The sequence below is a fragment of the Sorex araneus genome, chromosome 1 (genome assembly GCF_027595985.1).
Source record: "Sorex araneus isolate mSorAra2 chromosome 1, mSorAra2.pri, whole genome shotgun sequence".
NCBI lineage: Eukaryota > Metazoa > Chordata > Mammalia > Eulipotyphla > Soricidae > Sorex > Sorex araneus.
The window spans coordinates 330,040,498-330,057,185 of NC_073302.1; the positions used below are offsets into that span (position 1 = coordinate 330,040,498).

The 16,688-nt window shown below is 46.1% G+C and overlaps 1 protein-coding gene across 1 annotated transcript; it reads right to left on the reverse strand.

Moving 5' to 3' along the window:
• Positions 1-438: 438 nt before the first annotated feature.
• On the reverse strand, positions 439-8,298 carry PPP1R3B (protein phosphatase 1 regulatory subunit 3B). The gene is made up of 2 exons (XM_055143584.1): positions 8,163-8,298; positions 439-1,985 (listed from the first exon to the last, which is right to left on the reverse strand). The coding sequence occupies exon 2, from the start codon at positions 1,957-1,959 to the stop codon at positions 1,102-1,104; it is 858 nt and encodes a 285-aa protein (XP_054999559.1). The 5' UTR covers positions 1,960-1,985; positions 8,163-8,298; the 3' UTR covers positions 439-1,101.
• Between the last annotated feature and the right edge of the window lie 8,390 nt (positions 8,299-16,688).

Consider the following 16,688-nt stretch of genomic DNA (forward strand, 5'->3'; position numbering starts at 1 on the left):
TTAGTCCCTTACCTCTTTCTATCCTCATGCAGCATAAATAAGAACACCTTTCTCAAGTCACTGGGGGTGGCTAAGGGGGTCAGTCAAGACCCACAAAAACATTTCCTGCAAGTTCTGAGGACAGACTAGACCTGTAAATCCAGTTGTCGTGCACCTTGCCTAAAAGGCAGCTCTCCAGGGATGGGGATCCAAGCTTCTTTTTTTTTCTTTTTGATGAAGACATGAGAGGCGCCGACAAACCAGCCAAGCAGGTTAAAACAAATCTCATCATTGAGTTGGACGGTGACTCAGACTGAGAGTACTTAGAAAGTGCTGCAGAAGCCCAGAGGAAAAGCAGAAAGCGTCCGTGTGCTCACTGTCCAGCAATCAGGAGCGGCGCAGTGTGTGCTCACTGTCCAGCAATCAGGAGCGGCGCAGTAGCCATTCCTTCCCGTGCCCTGTGCTCGATTCTCCCTCCGCTTGTGTGGGGAGGTGGAGAGGAGGAAGTGCTTGTCTCCGTTCCAAGCTCATTTGCCTTTATGATTTTCTGTCTCCTCCAGAGGGTCAGATGATTGGTGGAAGGAGATAGAATGCAAAAAATGCACAGAAGATAAGAGTGTCCTATGTGAGCACATGGGACAGCTGTGTGAATAAAGGGCCTGATGGGGAGGAACCTGGAGGCCAGAGTCCAGCGGGTGGCAGCAGTGTGGGATGGAGTGACTCAATTTTTGGCAAATGGGGAGAGGAGCGGTTCTTCCAGGCAGCCCTCCATGACCATACTCCCACTTACCCATTATTCTGCCCCATCCTCCAGCCTCACCAGCTAGTGCCTGTGGCCTGGGATTCCCCGCCGATGCCCCTCAGGTACCAACTTGCCCTGCACCCTTTGGGCTGCCATGTAGGCCAAGCAGGTCAGCTCACCGCATTCACACTGAGAACCTGACCTAGGAGCTCTCCCTGTGGCTGGACTGGCTGGTTTAAGAAAATAAAGGGGGGGGAAAGGACCCTTCCTCTGCCCAAATGGTGCCCAATGACAGTTCAGTGAGGCTCTCGGCTTCTTCCTCCCACCATACCTGCTGCTATGGGGCCTGTACCACCTGTTGTGCTCTGTCTGAGCCATCACTAATAGTAGGGCCCCAGCTTTTCGTACCCTAAATAACTAGGCCATTCGGGAAAGAGGCCATAGGAGTACCGGGGGCTGCCCAGCTGGTCCAAGGAGATCCCAAAGTCAGCTCCATTCGGGGGCTGGGCCGTTCGCTGAGCAGATTTTAACTCAGCCCGGATGATCCTGTAGTTCCTGCCTTTGTTGCTATCCCAGTACGTCTGCCCACTGCATTCGTAGCACACGGCAAACTCCATTCTTTCATAAGACTGAATTTTGTCGGGTAAGCTGATGTCAAAGGAGAACGTGTCCCGGTCTGAACCAGCGTATGTGTCCTTCACGTAGCAGCAGGGAAAGTCTGTGAAGCTCTTCCAAGTGTCGAAGGTTATCCTGATTTTCACCAGCTTCTCAAAGGCCAGGTTCTGCACCTTCACGGTGCCCGCGATGGCTTTGTCCTTCAGCACGCAGTTCTCCAGGCAGACGCGGTCGGTCTGAAGCCGGTGTCGGAAGTCTAAGTAATCAGCAGAAGGCTGGGAAAAATCCAACACAAAGCGCTCACTCTCTGCTGTCGTCAGACTCACCAGGTTGTCTAGGAGCTCGGTGATGTGAAACGGGATATCGAGCGGGTCATCGAATTCCGAGAACACTTTGACCATTGTCAGGGCCAGTCCTTGGTTGTCAGCAAAGGACACTCGCTTTTTCACCTTTTTCTCCCGGACGGCCGGGGCTACCATGCCACTGGCTTCACTCTTGCCACCCAGCTGGATGCAAGGCCTCAGGGGCTTGCTGGGCGTGGGCGAGATCTTGAAAGCGAACCTCTCTCTGCTCAAGGAAGGAGCCATGCAGCTGAGTCTGCACTCAATGTCCACGGCCATCATTGGGGTTAGAGGAAAAGGCTAGACCCCTGACAGAAGGAAGCGGAGAAAGAAACTTCAATGAGACCAGATAGAGGTTTAAACTCATCATTACCACAGAAACACCTGCTGTCCATCATTGACCACAGGTCTAAGTTGTGCTCACCTAAGAATGGTGATACTGACACTGGCTTCTGACAAGACCATGTGAATCTGAGTGTGTGTGTGTGTGTGTGTGTGTGTGTGTGTGTGTGTGTGTGTGTGTGTGTGTAGGGGGAGGGGTGGGCAGGGGGAGGCACATGAGTGATGGAGCCAGGGTTAACTCTGTACAAGCAAATGCCTCACCTCCTGTTTTCTTTGGTCCCATCTATCAAAATTTATTTTTTTTTGGTCTGGGGGATTACATCCAACTGTGCTCAGAGCTTACTCTGATTCTGCTCAGAGATCACTCTTGTCAGGGTTCAGGGGCCCATATGGGGTCACAGGACCTTTGGGTTGACTATGTGCAAGCACTTTATCTGCTCCAGCCCCTATCAGAATTTCCTTTTGAAAATTAATTATTCACTTTTGGGGGTATTTTGGGGAGGGTGAGGGGCAAACCTGGCCATACTCAGGTCTGATTCCTGGCTCTGAGCTCAGGGATCACTTCTGGTAGGGCTTGGGGTCCCATAATAGACATTGTACCCAGGTTGGCTGCATGCAAAGTAAGTGCCCTACCCCTGTACTGTCTCTCTGGCCCCTTCTCCCCCACATCAGAACGTCCTAAGGATGGTTTGCCTATAAAGAGTTCACTACTGGCCAAATTCCCCAAACTTTTCTAAGTAGGAGACTCTTTTTTTTGAGAGAATCTTATAGCATACATGTTCTAAGGAACACACTTGGGTAAAAACTGCCTTTACTTGGTGGTGGAATATGTGCACTGGTGAAGGGATGGGTGTTTGAGTATTGTGTAACTGAGACTTAAGCCTGAAAGCTTTGTAACTTTCCACATGGTGATTCAATAAAAAAAAAAAAAAGAAATAAAAAAAAACCCTTCCTTTAAAAAAAAGCGGGGTACAGCAGGAAGGGCATTTGCCTTGCATGAGGCAGACCTGGGTTTGAGCCCCAGCATCCCATATGGCCCCTGGACCCCTGCCAAGAATAATTCCTGAGCATAGCGCCCCGAGTAAGCCCTGAGCTCTGCCTGGTGTGGAAAAATAAATGCAGATAGGGGCCAAAGAGAGTGTAGGGTTCTTGCCTTCTATACTGTCAGGCCTGGGCTTGTTCCCAGGCACCCTAGGTAGTCTCCTGAGCCCCACTAGGAGTGATCCCCAAGAGCAGATCCAGGAGCCAGATATGAGCACCACAGGGTGTGACCACAAAACAACAATAGCACAAAGATAATGCAAATATCAGTAGTAGTCTAAATATTTCTAAATGTTTTTATTTTTGGTTCTGATTAATCTCCTCCCACCCTCCAATTAATATGAAAGAAGCGAAAATTACAGAGAAGTTAAAATATCAAAATGCTCAACATAACATTACAAGAGAAACGCAGAGAAAAGGCTCTAAGTGACCATCCATAGGTATTGGATTAAATTATATGTACCACACCCATGCCATATAATTTGATATTGGTGCATACCTATTTAGGGGCCACTCCCAGCTCTGTCCCAAAGGTTGTTCCTAGTGGTGTCTGGGGGGACTATGCAGTGTTCAGGACTAAAATCCCATATATAAAGTGTGTGCTTCAGCCCATTAAATTATGGAACAGTGATAAAAATTTAAATCATTTTTTGGGAAAAAATAAATAGCACAGAACAAATTTAATTTTATTATAATGCAAGCCATGAAGAAGATAAAATTATATATAAAGATCAAAATGGTGTGTGTATATACAAATATATACAAAACAATAAATTACACCCAAAAAAAATTATTGTAAACCTTAATTTTCAAGTGTATTACCTTACCCTTTCTTCTCTACAAGTTCGAATGAGCACAAAATTTGAGGTTAACCTGCTATTACACAGTCCTGTACCCTCCAACTTGTTCTGCAAAGGAAAGTTCTGATCTGATTGGGCAAGATAGCGTCAAAGGAGGTCAGTTGGGGAAGATAGTGCCAAAGAGGTCCAGTAAATTGGCTAAGGGGTTTAATTGAAATAAATAAATGGGGCCTGAGAAGAGACAATTCAAGTGTCTGGAATGCAACCTTTGCACGTGTGAAGCCTTGTTCCAACCCATAGCACTCCATAGTCCCCTGAGCACAGCCAGGAGTGACCTCAAAGTATAGACCCAGAAGTAACTCTTGAGCATGACTGGATACACGCCCCTCCCATCCCAACAAAAATAAAACTGGCATAAAATACATAGTCTCCTAAACTTACAAGTTGAATTTTTGTTTCCCCTGGTCCACTGCAAAACTCAGTTAGAGTTATTAGAATTGTACCCTCAGCTCCAACTTTAACATGGGTAGTTACTTTTGTTTAGGTCGTTTTTGTTTTAGTTAATAAAAGATCAGCAAGCAAACAACAGCAAGGGCAGTCAGCCCCTCCCACTCTGGCAGACAGAGGCTCAGGCAGGCAGGTCCTCCTTGGCCATGGCTGCTTCCTCTCTGCTTGAGTCAGGACAAGGTCAAATGCGGGTTATCTTTATACACACGTTCCAAGGTTCCCCAGACTGTTCTCATACGTGCTTTCCTGCACTACTTTCAAAGAGCTTATTAGGAACTCAAGAGTGTATAGAAACAAAGAATCTTCAAGCTTGCAGCTCACTAAAGTCACTCTCAAGGTTTAATCCTGCAGATTCTAAAGACTAGGCTGTGAAACTGGAGAGACGCATGGGCTGCATCACATGATTTGCATGTAAGAGGCCTGGGTTCATCCCCAGCAATTCAGTGATCCCCCAGCACTGCCAGGAATAATCCCTTAGCACAGAGCCAGAAGTAAGTCCTGAGCACAGCCAGTTATGGTCCCCCCACAACCTCCCCCACCTCCCACCCCAAAGATCCCTTTTATCACCAAGCGTAAGAGCAAGAGAATTAGGTGGTAGGGAGGGGAAGTTCTAGCCAAATCCAGCTAATGAAACAATTTAACTGGCACATTCTAGAACCTAATTGGTTTTGCAATAATTTTCCATGAAAGGCAAAAAGGTTAATCACCATGTGACCCACCAATTGCTACTCTTGCACAAACGAAGCCAGACCAGAACCCTTCACTATGTCCACGTAACTACAATTGGAAGACACCAACTGCTGGTCTCTTATCTAGGCTAGGGCTTTGCCTAGTCCTCACAGGTAGGCAGATGCCAGCCTTTCTGAACGGAAGCATTCTCTAAGGATGGTGCCCTAAAGTGCTAGCTTGGTTTGGGCCTTCCGGATCCTCTGCTTAGTAACTCCCTCAAAGGGTTCGAATACCAATGATCTTCATAGAAGTACTCTTATTGATGAAGATGGATTGAATGATAGTTTCTGAAGTCCCTGAAGGGAAAGTACCTGGACACATAGGTGTTTTAGTCTCAGACGGCATAAATACAACCACGTCCAACACAGGATTTGCCGGTCTGGATGAGAAACGTCCTCTCCTCTCAAATTCTGCAGTGGTGTGGCCATAGTCACCTCTTTCCCAGCTCAGGGCAAATGGCCACAGTAGCCCAGGGTGGGGCACAAGTAATTCAGAAGGTGCAGAGATGCATTTGAAATGGAAGAGCATGGTGTAGGACCAGTATACTAAGTCACTGCAGCACAGGATCATGAGTAGGAATGGCTGTTCCTCAGCCTGGTATAATTCTCAAAATCCTGGTCTCCAAATAGACACCTAAGAGATCAGTTTTGCCCAGCAAAAGCCATGTCCAAGGACAGATTACTGTGTTCTGGATCAAGAGAAAACTCTGTGATTGCTGGGAGTGCGGACAGCCTAATATACCTGCTTTCCCATTTCAATGATAAGTAACACATTTTCTCAAGACAACTGGGTGACATCAGATATCATAGTGATCTTTCTGGTAAAAACCAGTCTTGTACAGAAAATAGCTCCATGCCCTTTCCAGTTTCAAGGCAGCTGAGTTTAATGGTATAGCTTTCTGAACTGTGCGTTTTATAGGGAGTGTGTGTGTGTGTGTGTGTGTGTGTGCGCGCGCGCACGTACACATGCACAAGTTTCTATGTGTGTTGAGGTCAATTTCTCCTCTCTTATACACTGAAAAGAAATGAGAGGAAAATCAGTTTTACCCAAAGCCTATAAAGAATACTGAAACTTACCCATTTCAGAAAGGCATACACAACTAGATCAAACTTTCTTTCTTTTTACTTTTTTTGGCTTTTGCTCTTTTGGTTTTGGGGTACACCCAGCAGTCCTCAGGGGTTATTCCTGCCTTTGCACTCAGGAATTACACTTGGCATTACTCAAGAGACTATATGGCATGACGGAGATCTACCCAGGTTGGCTGTGCACAAGGCAAATGCCCTACCTGCTGAACATTATGACCTGCCCCCCAGATCATAATTCGGAAAACCATGGACATCTACTCCTTCAGCATTTCTAAAGGATTGGTGAAATGAGCAGAGATAAAATTGACATCTTTGGATCAAGGAGCTAGTCTAGGTTTAGATTAGTATTGTATAGTTTGCCTTGCACTGTATATGGCCCGCTAAGTACTGCCAGGAATGACCCCTGTGCAAGGAGGCAGGAGTAAGCCCTGAACACTGCCAGGTGCAGTGCACCCCCCAAAAAAAAAACCCAATTGACTTCTTTCCCTTTGAATTCAGATCACATGGTCCCTACTGACACCCTTAAAAGTCACCTGTGCAGACACCTCCATTCAAAACATCTTTCAGATATATACCTGTGAACGAAGCTCTAGGTTATAGGAAAAGAGTCATTCCTACAATACAGCCCCCACAATCTAAAAACATACACCGTGAAGCACAGAACCCGAACCCAGGAATTCCTCCACAGCCCGTGACACTTGTGGCAAGTCAGGATTGTGTTTCTCTAGCTCTTCTGTGAAGGTGCCAATAATACTCAATGTCTCGGTCCACTAATTTCCAACCCCATCCCACCTTGATTTTCCTTTGTGGAAAGCCCTCTGCTGTCTTCATTTGAGTTCTGGCTCCTACCAAAAGAACTGTTTCTTCTCCACGCTCCAAACCCTAGAGTGTTGTCTTCCGGACACACAAACCACAGGCTCCAGCAACGCTTCAGCAACTCAAGTTCTCAGAAGTTCCCTCAATTGTCCCCCCTCCCCCCTTACAGGAAACTACATGCTGTCAGACCCCAAAGCTTCTAGAATGTCCTCCTGAAATTTTCAGGCCCCACTTTTGCAACTAGCTCTTTGCATATTCCCTTCTCTGAGGTTAAAAGTGGGCCAGAAGCAGGCATTGGGTCGCAGTCCAGACTCCACTTCTGGGCTCTTCCCACCGGGCTCTATCCCTAACCCCTCACTTCTGCACACTAGGGCTGCACTCCTCACCAGTTCCTCCGAGGGTCTCCTTCGCCTCTTCTAAGCACCCACCTTTTGGGCCAGTGAAGTTCCCTCCCGATAATGGCATAGATGAGCCTGGAGGGAGGTGGCGGGGGGGGGGGGGGGGCAGCCAGCCTACGTGAGCGTCGGGGCAAGGGGCAGGGCCAGGGCTGGGCTCCAGGGCTTGGGGCCGGCAGGAGGAGGAACCCGACTTATCTCCCGGGGTGGTCACGGCCGGAGACGGGGTCGCACCAGTGCCCTGGGCAGTCGCCTGCTCTTGGCTGGCTGGGGGCTGCTCCAGTTTAGAGGTAGGGTGGGAGGCAACCCTAAGTCCCCGCGCTCGCGGCCCTCCAAGCCTTCTAAGTGTGTCCTTGTGCTTTCCTGGGAAACTTTTCCTGGGGCTCCAGGTCCCACCGCGCAGTTCCGGAGACAACCCTCCAGAAAGATGGGTTCCTGGAGGGGAACAGTTTGCCGAGTTGGGAATCCCGGATAGTCGTGTCCAGGACAGGGGAAGCTGCAGCCCCCAGCTCCAGCCGCAGCACCCTACTCCCGGCCACCCCTAGCGGCCGGGTCCCCTTCAGTCGGGTGCCAACATAAGTGTCCCCCCCAGGCTCCATCTCGCCCGCTGTCCCGGGCCTGACCGCAAGCCTCGAAAGCAACAGCTTACTCGGGACCTGGAGTTTTAACCCTCTCCAAGTGAGTGCAAATCCTAGTTGGCTCGTGGGAGCGCAGCGAGGGTCCCAGTGCGCGCTCCTTGGGCCGCTCCCCCGGGCTCCGGAGGGACGTACCTGGCACAGCTCATAGCCCCGAGGTGCAGAAGTTCCAGCCCTCGGCTGCACAGGCGCGGGGGCTGCAGGACAGCAGCGGCCACCTCGGCTCAGGTCCGCGCCTTCCTCGAGCATCGGCTTCCGCGCAGTGTCCGGCCGGTGGCCAATCTCGGGGGACTCTGGCTCCCCGCCGCCGCGCTGCTCCCTTTAACTTTCGGGACACCTCTGGGGATGCCATCCCCGAGCCCCCCTCTCCCACGTGAGCGACCCTCACAGCCAATGGGCGCGCCCGGGACGCCGGCCGTTCACCAATGGCCGAGCGCGAGGGCAGCGACGGCGGCGCCCCGCCTCCAGATGGGCTCGCGGCCCAGCGATAGCGCGGGCGCGGCTCGCCCCGCGGTCATCCCAGCCCCGGGGCTGAGGCGCCAGGGGGCAGAGCACTCTCCGGCAAAGAGCAGCCGGAGTTGCGGGAGGGCGGGACCCAGACGGCCTGCAGAGTGTGCCCACTCCCAGGGAAAGTCCAAGCCCCGCAAGTTTTCCCACTTGAGGCACGTCCTTGAGCTGGCACGGTCTAGCCGGCCCGCCCCCCACCTCCCTTCGTCTTACACTATAGCCTGGAGATTCAGAGGACCCTTCCTCACCTCCCCTCGACCAAAATTAGTCGCCTTCCCTTCTCACTGAGCAGACCTGATAAAGGACCACCTCAGTTATTGGTAAACTCCAGGACATCCCAGATCTCTTGATAGACCTTGAGGTCGAAATATAACGAGTTTGGGGCCAGGCTCAACAGACTGGAGCATTTGCTTTGCATATAGAAAGCCCCGGTTTCACTCCCAGCATCCTTGATTAACTCCGACACCCACTCTCTGAGCACTGCAGTGTGTGTCCAACCCCCTCCCACAAAAATAAACAAAGCATATTAAGCTTAGCAGAGAAAAGAAACCCCTTCCCTCACAGGAGATGAATTGAAATGTGTGTGCATATGATACCTGATGTTTAGTCCTGTGCTAGATTTCCCAGTTTTTCTTTTCTTTTCTACTTGGTTTTGGTTTGGGTTTGGGGACCACACCTAGTGGTGCTTAGGCTTAGTCCTGGCTTTGTGTTCAGGGATCACTCCTGCCAGTGCTCAGGCACTGTAGTGCCTGAATGGATGTAGTGCCAGAATGGATGCAAAGTAAGTATCCTACCCCCTGTAGTATCTTTCCAGACCCTAAATTTCCTGGTTTTAATGAATTTTGGAAATGGTTGTTAGCTTTCTAAAGCGCCAAGTAAAGACTTTAGCACAACCCTACCATCTTCTGTTATGCTTTTATTTTATTATTATTATTATTATTATTATTTAAAGCATTCATTAATAGTTATAATAACGAATTACAGGACAGACATAATCTCAGAGTAAAAGGCCCATTCTTCACCTTGGAAATACTTAGTTTTCTAACAAAATCATTATGGTGAACATGGCATTTGGGAATTCCTGCCTTAAGAAATACAAGCAGTTTCTGATTTTGATGGGACTGTAAGACTGAAATGCTGACTAACCCAGTACAGGGTTCTAGCACTCTGTAGGGTCTCCGCAAATACCATAGTCTCTCTGAGTGTCAACCCAAATTAGCCGCCTTCCTTTTTCACTGAGTAGATCTGATAAATGACCACCTATGAAATCAGCTTTTGGTAGGTGTTTGGCAAGTAAGTTTTATGCAATATTACCATTGCCAACTCTAAGCTTCCTTTTATTAGCTGCTGAGTAGGCTGGAGATTTATTAAGCCAAGTGCTGGCTAGGTTTTCTCCAGTGCAAGTGAGCATGCTGGAGGAATGGGCACCAATTAGAACCAACAGGTTTCACAAAATGTGTGCAAGCAAAGGGTGATTTGAACCAAACCGGGAAGGAGTTGGGACAACTAAGTACAACGTTATAGCACTGGGGGCTGGCATGTGTCTTTCTCACCTAGATCGAGGAAACTCAGGGTAATAATTTCTCCTGTGGCTTAGAGGACTATTTTCGACTGGAGAGTGTGGCTAAACTTAGTCGCGGCCTACCACAGTCTTGGGGTAGGTAGGAGTGTGGTGTCTATGCGTTTGAAAAGAGTACAGTGTCCTTTTGGATCAGAATAGAGCTGGGATACCAGCATGGGCGGAACTGTTCCAGCAGAAATGAGAGCAGTTCCGAGATCCAGAAGTGAGAGCAGATTAACCCTGAGATGTGATCTTGCCTTGTCCTCTCCTTTTATAGTAACAAAGAAGGAAACTGAAAGAGGGGAAACTTATACCCTGTTTTGTCAGCAAGACAATATACACAGATGGGTGGATTATAATCTTAGTCCCTTAGGCTTCTAGATAGGGATGTGGGATAAATGGGAGGTAAAGACTTGTGTTTGAGAAGTTCAGGGGAAGATTGTATAGGTGTGGCAATGAAAGTGACATTGAGTTAGATCCTGCGGCAGGGCTTAGAGTGTGCAAATAAAAGACAACAGGATGGCACAACAGACAAAGCTGAAGAGTTTTTTTTTGTGTTCCCAAAATAATTTCCACTCCATGGATTAAAAATCAAGTCCTATTTCTGGCTTAAATATTAGACAGCATTTCTTTATGTATTTGTTAACATTACAGCTGTTTGCTCATCCTGATAGTTTAAAAAAAGTTCATGTCTTATCTCCTTCTCAACTTAGGAATTTTTCAAAAACCTAGATCTCGTCTCTATCTAGGATGTAGGAGAAGGGTCACACAACTTTCCTTTCTTAGTAATTATTGCCAAGTAATGTAAATAAAAGTAACCAGTATCTGAGAGAGTCAAGACAGAGAACATTCTTTGGTCTGATTAAAATAGAAAGAGGGAAAGATTTTTCCAAAGTGCTTGAGGCCATTTATATTTAGATGAGTGGAGGTTTTTGCACCTGTCAGCCATAGATATGTTCTGGAAGCATTATGTTACCTGGGGCCCCAGCCCCTCTTTAAGATTTTGTCAATGTGACTTGCTTGGTCATGTTCTATGGGACAGGCTGGAAAGTGCTAACGCAGGACTCTGTCACCTTCTGTCCTTGCAGAAGGTGTCCCTCACAGGAAGAGAACTTTGAGTTGTTCATGCTGTCAAAGATTCTAAAACCCTGAAGGACTTTTGAGTTCCTGAGTGAGGTGGATGGAGTCACTTCTCTTAAAAGCGATGAGAGCAGAGAGCTTTCCTCCCATGGCTGCACACTTTTGTGTAGTGTTGGCATGAATCTAATATCATTTCTTCAATTTGTACAATCTATTTTTGGATCATCAAATAAATACAATCATTGCAGAACATTCAGAAAAGCAGGTGAAAATAAAATCAGCTCCATCTACCACCCTTTAGTGACCATTTGTTCCTTCTCCTCTCTTCCTCCTCCCTACCTTCCTTTTTCTTCTCTCCTCCTTTTCTGCCCCTTTCCCCCTCCTCCCCTCCTTCCTCTTCCTCCTTTCCTGTTCTACTCCTCCCTCTTCTCTCTCATGACCTCCTCCTCTTCCTCCTTCCTCTCCTCCTGCCTGTCTCTCTCTCTCTCTCTCTCTCTCTCCTCCTCATATCCTCCCACCTCTTTCCCCTCCTCCCCACCTCCCCTCCGCTCCTCTCCTCCTTAACTTCAATATAATTTTAATCTACTTAATTTTGGTGAGCGTTTTGGTTTGTTTCTTAGTCACACCCAACAGTGCTTTGTGGCTACTCCTGAATCATTGTCAGAGATTGCTCCCTTGGCAGTACTTTGGGGCCATGAGGTAATTCAGAGTTGAGACTGGGATTCTCCAGTGCAAAGCATGAGCTTCAGTCCATTGGACCATCTCAGGACCCCTAAATCCTTTTTTCTACTTTATTACTATTTTTGCAATGCCATCCTTTAAAGTAAGGGCTTTACATATACAAGGCAAATGTTCTGCCTCTGACAGAGCTATATGCCTAGACTTAACGTCAAATAGATGAACATTTTATTTATAACTGCTTCTCATTCTTGAGTGATTAGATTATTATTATTTTGCTGAAATTTTGGGCAGTCTTCAAAGTGGTGTTCAGGGAACCTGGGAACCAGGTGATTCTCAGTTCACTGGGCCATATGACCAAGTATTGGGGACTGAGCATGCAGTGTGACTCCAGCCCAGAAGTGCTCATGCTCAGGGACTTCATTTGTTCTGGGAACCATGTGGTGTCTAGGTTCAGGGACATACAACACCTGGGTCTTACCCCCTCTACTATCCCTCTGATCCTCTGATGTGCTTCCTACCCCCCACATTTTGGGTCACCCCATCGATGGTCAGGGGTTACTCCTGGCTCTGCACTCAGGAATGACTCCTGGTGGTGCTCAGGAGACCATATGGGATGCCTCAGATCAAACCCAGGTTTGCTGCGTGCAAGGCAAATGCCCTCTCTATTGTGCTATTTCTATGGCCCCTTTGATGTGCTTTTAAATTATTATTATTATTATTATTATTATTATTATTATTATTCCACTCAGTGGTACTCAGGGATTACTACTGACTCTGTGCTCAAGGGATCGCTCCTAGAGGTGCTTGGGATACCATATGTGGAGGACCATATGTCCAACTCAGTATGCAAGGCAAGTACCCTACCCACTGTCCTATTTCTTTTATTTATTGTATCTATTTCTTTATCTGTTTTTATCTATTTTCTCTATTTCTTTGTCTACCTTATCTGTTTTCACACTGTGAAACCCTCAGTTTTCCCTATTGTGAATATACTTTGGTAAACATCTTCATATTTTTTCATCTTTGTCCACATCTCCAACTATTTTCTCTAGTTCTATTTCCCACAACAGAATACAGACCTTCTTCAGTCATGATCAGTTTGCTTCCTGAAAGATCAGTATTGACTTTGCATTCTGTTACTGAGGAAAATTAAGAATTAAACAGTCCTAATAAACCTTTGGTCTGTGGACTTTGGAAAAGTTATACCTCATCTTACATAAAGTCATACAAGAATTTTTACTAATGAATCATATACTCACAGCTGGGGTAGAAATAGCTGTGTACTCCATCTTTTGCTTTGAATTTCAAAATACACAGGCAGTTTGTGTTATGAAGGGGACTTCATAACTCACATTATTGACTTAACTGATTTTGAGTGGGGCCTGGTTAGAAAAAAGGAGGAGAGGCTGACAGACAGGGTATATTACTTTGCCACAGGTTTTAAAGAAATTAGTCAGAACCCAATATATATTTATATTCTTTGCTCATTCATCCCCTTGCTCATGATTGGTATGATCATAAATTATATTTAAACATGTAACCATATACATTTCATGCAATGTATCACATCCAGGATTGTACGGCAAGTGGCATGCATTTTTGTGAGTAGAAAAATATGCCAAGCTGCTTGTAACAGAAGACTTGCCTGTTGTGTGCCTTGGACCCGGTGTCCGCTGCGTGCCTCTACAATCACAAGGCTGAGGTGCTGCCAGCACTTTGCGTTTTGTATAAGCAATTGTATTTCAGCTAGTTCCATCCTGATATGTACCAAACTTCTTGGATCCCGCTCTTGGAAACAGACCGTGATATAATTTGTATTAAGAAAACAATGACTCAGGGGAGGGATGAGGAAAGGACTGAGTATTTATACACAACCGTTTCTAAATGTGTCCTACAATGCTTTTCATCAACCTTTAATTTTCAATCAACTCCTCTTTTTCTGTGAAACTTCAAGTCTGAGGCGGAACTGACTTCATGGTTTTCTGTAGGATCATTTGATACTCTCTAAAGAATTGCAACTTAAAGACTACATTCTTTCTTCTCCAAAAGCCCAGACAAGTCTTTTGCACATGAGCAATTTGGAGTTTGCGATGGAGCTGGTAAAGCTTGGAAGCCACCATAGAGCCAGTAGCTTCTTTTTCTGCCCTCTCAACCCCTTGCCTGGCTCCTGTTTCCAAGCAGGAATCAAATGTAGGGGTCTGAGGGAAGTGGGGGTCTCATGTCATCATTATACCTATTGTATAATAAAGTCCAGAAGACAGTAAGGCATTTGTTAGAAAGAGGTTACACTGGCTTGTTATAAAATTACACTTTACAAGAACACATATACAAAACCATCTAATAATTATTAATATGAGCCTTAGTTGGGAAGCAGCCAGGAATATGAAAGATACAAATCCAAAGTTGGACAGGGTTCCATCTAAGCTTTGGAAATGGATTTAACACTATACTAAACCTTAATAAAGACACTTGGCAGCATCCCTCTTTCCTTCTCTTAGTTTTTGTCGGGTAGTTTTTTTTTAATGTAGATATTCTAAAACAGGGGTGAGGAATGTCCAGATTGTGAACTATATAAGGTCTGTGAAGTCATGGGATCTGGCCCTGGTCCATGATGGGTCAGACATAGATGCTTTATGTTGTCTGCCCACGTCCATCTGTCTGTATTGTAGGGCCTCAAGTGATGTGATAAATATTCTTATAGTTCTTGGGAGGAAACAAATTCCCCATGATCTAAACGTAGGCTCTGATCTACATGTAGGCTCTGCTGTGTCCCATTTTTTTGAGCTCATGATTCTGAAAAGATGCAATAAGTTATTATTTATTTTAAGTTTTTATTTTTTCTATGAAATTTACCTTAGTTATTTTCCCTTTTGCCTTCTGAATTGGGGAAGGGGAAAGGAGTGGAGGATGGCTAAGCACTGCATAATCCTTGATGAAGTGGAAAAATCAAGGAACACCTATTCCATTGAATTATTACCATTTACTCCTTCTAGACCTTGAACATATACAAATATCAACCAACAATGCCTTGTCTTAAGGGATAGCCGCAAAAATTACTGACATGCCAACAGAGCAATAAAATACATTGTCTTTTACTATCCTTAAATCATCTGCCTCTCACATGCCATGATTTTGCTGAAAAGGGACTGCTCACTTTTCTTTCCCCCCCCAAAACACTATTTCTATCTTTCCCCTATATTTTTTCCCTGAAACTCTAAGACTAACCTCTTGAATTCTTTCTGAAGCAAATGATCCTGGAAAAAACCAAAGCTGGCTCTTTGACTCTCATTTCTGGTCCTGCATAGGCCCACTCTATCCTGCAACATTAAAACAAAACAAAATTTCTCCTTACCCTATACAATCTAGACATTTCTCCCAAGCATTTTAGATTTCTGATTTTCACTCTTTGTGAGAGAAACTCTCCCACACTATATTTGAGGGCCTGTAGGCCTATATCTGGAGAAGGTTGTGATGGCAAAGAGCAAACCCGAGGTCATGTTTCACCGCTTTGGCCTATATTTCTCCTTTTTATTAGTCAGCATTATCTGTCAGCTTTGAGGGACTCTCTCAAACCACAAGCTATAAGAAAAATACATATTATCAAATACATGGGATGGCTCTAGTTTAACTTCCTGAGAAAATTCCTAGGAAGACACTGAAAGATGAAGCCTATAACTAGTGATCGTGACATGTTGTTAGGAACTAGGTCATCTCAGATTTTGGATGCTGATTTCGTTATCTCTAATGTGGACCTACTCATGCCTGCTGCACCAGAAAACCCAACTATAGTGCAAGTTATATTTCTGGGTTACAATGAACAGAGCCAGCAAGAAGTATAGTATCAATTGTAGGAGGCAGTGTCTTCCCTCCAGAGCTGGAACTGCTTTTTTGTTCTAGGTTGCTGGGGTCATGCCTTAACTTTTCTGGCTGCATCCATCCTCTCATCCACCAGAGTTGCTGCTCAAGGATGGCTTGTGATGACCCCTTAGCAAGTCTAGCATCAAGTTCTCATGGCCAAGATTGAAACCTCCCTTCCACACGAGCAGTTTCCATAACTGGAAGAAACCTAAACCTGAGTTTCCAAGGCTCCCCCTCTAGTGTGGAGTGTTCTCTAGACCCAAAGAAATACTGCTCTATCCTTCCATGCTTAACTAGTTCCATTCTGAACAGACCCTGAATCCTAAAGAACTAGAGCAGGGCATGTTCTTCAGAGGGTTTTGAAAGTGAATATGCTTTGGTAAACATCAAAGAGCGTTGGCACTTCATTAGGACTAAAAGCCAAGAGTTGGAGTCATGGAGGAAGCCTAATGGGTGGAGTTCATGATTTGCCTGTGGAGCCTGGGTCTGATCCCCGGGACTGCATGGTCCCCTGAGAACCCATTAACATAGCACCCCTACAACTGCTGGGTATGCCCTCCAAGAAAACCAAAATTAAAAAAATATTAAAATAAGTAAAAGTGGGGCAAGCTCCCCATGGCATATTCGATATTCCAAATACAGTAACAATAACAGGTCTCATTCCCCTGACCCTGAAAAGAGCCTCCACCATTGGGAAAATGAGTAAGAAGAGGCTGCTAAAATTTCAGGGCTGGGATGAATGGAGATGTTACTGGCACCTGCTCGAGCAAATTGATGAACAACAGGATGACAGTGATACAGTGAAAAGTGAGGCAGAGAGATAACTCAATGGGTTATGCTGTACTGGTGGGAGGCCTGGATTCGATCCCTGGAACTGCCTGGTCATCTGAGCACAAAGCCAGAAGAAGCCCCTGAGCAGTACTAGGTATGGCTCCCCAAACCTTCATTCATTCATTAACTAAAGTCAAGACTTA